The sequence below is a fragment of the Protobothrops mucrosquamatus genome, unplaced genomic scaffold (genome assembly GCF_001527695.2).
Source record: "Protobothrops mucrosquamatus isolate PMUCROS unplaced genomic scaffold, P.Mucros_1.0 scaffold15158, whole genome shotgun sequence".
Lineage (NCBI taxonomy): Eukaryota > Metazoa > Chordata > Lepidosauria > Squamata > Viperidae > Protobothrops > Protobothrops mucrosquamatus.
Window position 1 is genome coordinate 1 of NW_015400926.1, and position 5,757 is coordinate 5,757.

At 36.2% G+C, this 5,757-nt stretch overlaps 1 protein-coding gene across 1 annotated transcript; it reads left to right on the plus strand.

Annotated features, from left to right (window-relative positions):
* Positions 1-3: 3 nt before the first annotated feature.
* On the plus strand, positions 4-4,536 carry LOC107301625 (mediator of RNA polymerase II transcription subunit 12-like protein; the record flags this gene model as incomplete). Its single annotated transcript, XM_015830824.1, has 5 exons — positions 4-120; positions 791-979; positions 3,145-3,219; positions 3,328-3,518; positions 4,375-4,536. Coding segments are annotated over 5 exons (734 nt in total), but the record flags the coding sequence as incomplete, so codon positions are not given.
* Positions 4,537-5,757: the final 1,221 nt, after the last annotated feature.

Consider the following 5,757-nt stretch of genomic DNA (forward strand, 5'->3'; position numbering starts at 1 on the left):
CTAAATGATGATGAGATATGGGAAGCTACCTCAAAGACTTTGTATGGAAAAGCCATTTCCATAGAAACTGCTACTCTCAGTGAATATGCTAGATATGTACTAAGAAGCATTTGTCAGCAGGTAACACTGGTCTTCGTTTTCCTTTATTATTGTGTACATAGACATAATTTTGCAAAAGTAACATTGTTGCCATACTCCAGGGATTGTGAAAGTCGGTGACTGCAGGCTTTTTCTGTTGTGCATTGGTCTGTGTCTCCATGTGGAATTGAAGCAGTTACTCTTGCCAGTATATTCTGATAAGTGTGAATAGGATCAATGTGGAGTAAGTGTTGGCATAGGACCAAAGACAATTGGTTTCCAATCTCTATTCAGCCATGACCAATCTCTGTTTTATAGCCTAAACTGGGGCTAAGAGTATGATGATATAATGCCATGATGTATGCATTTTAACTCTTGCAAAGAAAGGTGAGATATGAATATATTAGATGCAATAACTACCACACTGAAAAATCATATTTTATTCAAAATTATTTCAAACCATGTATATAGTGGAAATGACATCTACTATATTTGTGTTCAAGTCAGTTCTTCAGTATAAGTACTGAAGCTACATTGCAAGATGAAGTTAGACTCATTTTTTGCCATAAAGAAGTAATATCCAGTATGAACTCCATTCTTTCTGAAAAATACTGTGTTTTTGTTATACACTCGAGTTACATTCAAATTACACAGTTAAGTTTGGCTTTGACTTTTGTACTGATGCTTATTCTCCATCAAATTCTTTTGGTAGGAATGGGTGGGGGAACACTGCTTGAAAGAACCTGAGAGGCTATGTACTGACAAAGATCTTATCCTGGATCCAGTTCTCTCCAACAAACAAGCACAGAAATTGTTGCAGCTTATCTGTTACCCTCACAGTATTAAAGAATGTGCGGAAGGAGACAATCCTCAGAGACAACACATCAAGCGCATTCTTCAGGTAACTACATTTAAAATGAATTTATTTTAGCTTAGATAAGAAAGAAGTTTGTGTTTGATTTGCTTTTTTTGTTGCATTATTGTTGCTTACTTTTTTTCTAAATGAAGTGAACACTTGGATTATTGTTTCATAATTATTCATAGCACTTAGACTTATATACTGCTTCATAATGCTTTACAGCCCTCTCTAAGTGGTTTACAGAGTCAGCATATTGTCCCCAACAATCTGTGTCCTCATTTTACCAACCTCGGAAGGACCTTGAGCCCATCAGGATCAAACTCCAGGCTGTGGACAGAGTTAGCTTGCAATACTGCATTCTAACCACTGCACCACTAGGAGTTGTTAAATAGAAACAGTGTGCAATTATAAAGGTGAAATAATTGATTCACAGAATGGAAGGGTTGAAAAGGACCTTGGAGAATTAACCAAATTGCCTCAGTCTGGGAATCTGCTATGGTAATACAGACTTCCTGACCATCATGCTCTGGCCCCTATTTAAATACTTCTTGTATTTAGGACAATTGTAGGACAATCTTTTTGATTGTTGTTTTTTGGATGCAATTAAGTTTGTCAGTGTCTTTGCTAAAATTTTGGTGCTCAGAACTATACACTATATTCTAGATATAACCTGATATAATATTGCTATTGTTTTTGGAGAGAGAAGGACAGCACTATTGTTGTGATGATCCATTTTTTATTCATGTAATATGGCCTACAATTTTTCTCCAATGCATCCTGGATCAAGCTGGAAAAATACGTTGAATGGCATACTACAAGGCTCTCTTTTAGGCCCAGTGCTATTCAACATATTTATACATAAGTGGTGGGGCTTATCTCCAAGGAGGATGAGTTTGCCTAGCAGGATGAAGTGGAGCGGTTGCTCTTGTGGTGCAGAGACAATAATTTGGTTCTCAACACAACTAAGACCAAGGAGCTTATAGTAGATTACAGGAGGAATAGATCAGACATTCAGCCCCTGATCATTAGCAGAGACTGTGTGGAGCAGGTGGCAAGCTTTAGGTTTCTGGCTGTTACCATAAAGGAGCACCTGACCTGGAGCAACATGACCTGCTCATGTTATAGCATTGGTTAAGAAGGCCCAACAGAGATTATATTTCTTGAGATTTCTCAGGAAACAAAAACTGAATGAAAAACTGCTGGTGACCTTCTACTGTTGCTCGATGGAGAGCATTTTAACCCATTGCATTTGTGTGTGGTTTGCTTGCTGCACAATAGCAGATAGGAAAGCACTCCAGACAGTTATTACTATCGCCCAGAGGATTATTGGCTGCCCTTTCTTCCCTCCCTGAACGAACTGTACAGTTCCCGTTGTCTTAGGAAAGCTCAAAATATTCTTAAAGACTCATCTCATCTCGGACATTCTTTTTTTGAACTATTACCACCTGGCAGATAATACAGGATAATAAAGACAAAGACAAATAGGCTGAAAAATATCCCAGAGCTGTAACCATATTAAATACCACTGTATACTACAACATTGAAGTGTAATATTAGGGGCAGTGCAATGGTGAATAGAATGTGAAGGATGTGTGTATATAATGTATGTTCTTATTTGTGGTTTTTACTTGTGTGCAGTGTGCACTGTGGACAGCATTTAATTTTGTTGTGAGTTACACAATGACAATAAAGATATTCTATTCTATTCTATTCTCTTGGATGAAGAAATATAAAATAAGATTATCACATCTGCAGGGGATGTAGAGATGGGTGTGGGTGGGAAGAGAAACATCATTTTGAGAAAATTATACAACTCAAGAGGATAATAAAAGATTGAAACAATCAGAAGAAACTAGCAAGTTGAATTTTCACACCAAGAAATACAAAGTCCTACATTTGAACATAGAAACTCAAAAGCATACGTACAGATGGCATTCCCATTGTTAAACTAGATTTGAATGGAAGACAAACTTTGATCAAGTGTATATTGCTATAAGGTCATATTCTCCTTCTCTAGCCCTATTTTCTCAATTTAATCCACCCACAGAATTCCACCAGCAGGAATTAACAAAATTAGCTATATCCAATATACATCTATAACAAAATATTTCATGTGACATAATAAAACCATATATCAACTTATTGATGAGAATAATAATTTTAGAAATGTTATGAAGAACAAAATTCTCCTCCATTTTTTGATTCAGAATATAGACCAGTGGACTCTTAGACAGTCATGGCTGGAACTTCAACTAATGATCAAACAGTGTCTGAAGGAACCTGTGAGTATTTCTTGCTTTCTTTTTAATTAATCATGTACCTTTACAAAATAACATAGTGTATGAGCAAACATACCATGAATGCGCTAGTTTACTTATGTTTTACTGTAGGGTTCTGGGTCTGTGGCTGAAATGAACAGCTTGTTGGATAATATTGCAAAGGCGACAATTGAAGTGTTTCAGCAATCCGCTGATCTAAACAATAACTCTTCTAACTCTGGTATAGGCCTCTTCAATCCAAACTCTCTTGGAAATGCTGACACACATATTACAAGGCAGAACTGTAAAAAGACATTCCTAAGGTAATGTAATCAATCAGAATTGGTAATGAAGAAATTATGTACACTTTTTTTTAAAATAGAAACACTTGAGAGGAGTCTACTCACAAAGGCTGCTGCTGAATAATTGTGGTTTTTCATTCTGAGAAATATAGTGTGCTGAACCAGAAAACTTCACGGAATACTAATTTCTTCTGCATGCAAAAACTATTGCCTCCAAGGAGTACCTGGGCATGCAAGAATTTCTTCATTCTCTTGACTGTTTACTAAATAGACGCTAAAGAGGATAAACACAGTGTTAGCTGCAGGTTAAATAAATACTTTGAGTCAATGAATTAAGAATTTAATAATCTTTCTCTGATTTAAAAATAAAATAGGTTGTTGAAATTAAGAAAATTTCATTTTAAAAGAACCTAAGCTGCACATTAGACCTGATTCCTCAGTGAACTCTATTATTTTTTAACTTTATGGAAAATAATTATTGGTTTAAGATGAGATATAATTTTTTTATTTTTCATTTCTAACAAGTGCATCCTTAATTGGAAGAAATAAGAAATTTCTATCTAAGTGGACAACATTCGGAGTGTCAGATCAGAAATTCTATATAATAGTGAAACTGAATTTAAACCATTCATTCATTCATTCATTCATTCATTCATTCATTCATTCATTCATTCAATTTCTATAGCCACCCATCTCATCAATGCCTCTGGGCAGCTTACAATTCAAAAATTAGTTGTAAACTTTTACTATTTTACCCGGTATATATCTTGCCTTTCCTTCTGAAGCATAAAGCTGCATACATAGCATTCTCTCTTCCAGTACTGAATATATTACGGTAATATTCTGTTCAAAAATCTTATTTGTTTCATGTCTTTAGCTCTTCTGAAAGACAAGGTGTCTGGTTAGTGGCTCCCCTGATTGCAAAGCTGCCAACGTCTGTTCAAGGTCGAGTCTTGAAAGCAGCTGGAGAAGAACTAGAGAAAGGCCAGCACTTGGGATCATGTTCTAAGAAGGAGAGAGACAGGCAAAAACAGAAGAGGTAGAAGATACTGGAAAATATGGCTGTATTTTAAACCAGTTAATCGCTTCTGCAACAACAAAGCATAGAATTTCTTTAAAGAAACCAGTAGAAACCAGATATTGTTTTGGGGGGAAAACCCAACTGTGTGGCATATTTATTTTTAAGAAAATGAACACAGTAAATTCTTAAATAAAATAAGGTCTACCTGTTACCTAGAAATATTGTTTTTTTGAAAACTAAACTAAATACTTATCCCGAAGATTAAGAAAAGAGCATCAAAGTAAGTCATTTTGTTCTTAATTTGCACATGAAGCTAACTACTTTTATCGCAGATCTACTTATCACAAACATGCTTTTCTTTTTTAAGTTAGTATTAGGATTGTACCTAGGAGTCTGGTAAATCATGACGTACTAAGATGTCTTTTAATGAAAAATATTCCACTAATTCATATTATAGGTGGGAAGTTGGTGGAATTTCCTTTCTTTCTGTTATCATCCACATCAAATTTTATATTTAAAAATTAAATTTATGCTATTAATTAGTATTAATTTTTCTTGAACTAATTATCAGAAAGAATTAAATAATACTTTGTTACAAAGGTGAGAAAGTGCTCCTTGTTAAATGTTTTTGAGTTGCTTGGTAACCTAAATAATCTCAGAAATTGCATACTATTTTTGTCACCATGAAAGTAAAATACAAAATGGAAGAACAGGGAAAACAAGAATCTTATACTTCTTTTCCTTATCTCTGATAGGATGAGCTGACTTGTCTCAAAGTACAAGAGGACTTGAGATGCTTATATTTCATGAGAAAAAATTGTCACACATCTCTCATTATTAGGCAATATTAAATCATTTGGTCGCGTTGGTTAATGATCTCTGGAGGGCCCGGGACAGAGGGTATTCCACTGTCCTTGTTCTTTTGGACCTCTCAGCGGCTTTTGATACTGTAGACCACAGTATCATGCTGCGGCGTCTCGGTGGGTTAGGAGTGGGAGGCACCGTTATGCGGTGGTTCTCCTCCTTCCTCACCGACCGTAAGCAGTCTGTATTGGCAGGGGGACAGAGGTCGACTCCTAGACCCCTAACTTGCGGGGTGCCTCAGGGGTCGGTCCTCTCCCCCCTTTTGTTCAATATTTATGTGAAGCCGCTGGGGGAGATCATTCGTGGCTTTGGGGTGGATTTCCATCAGTACGCTGACGACACTCAGCTGTACATCTCCACCCCAGGCCACCCCAA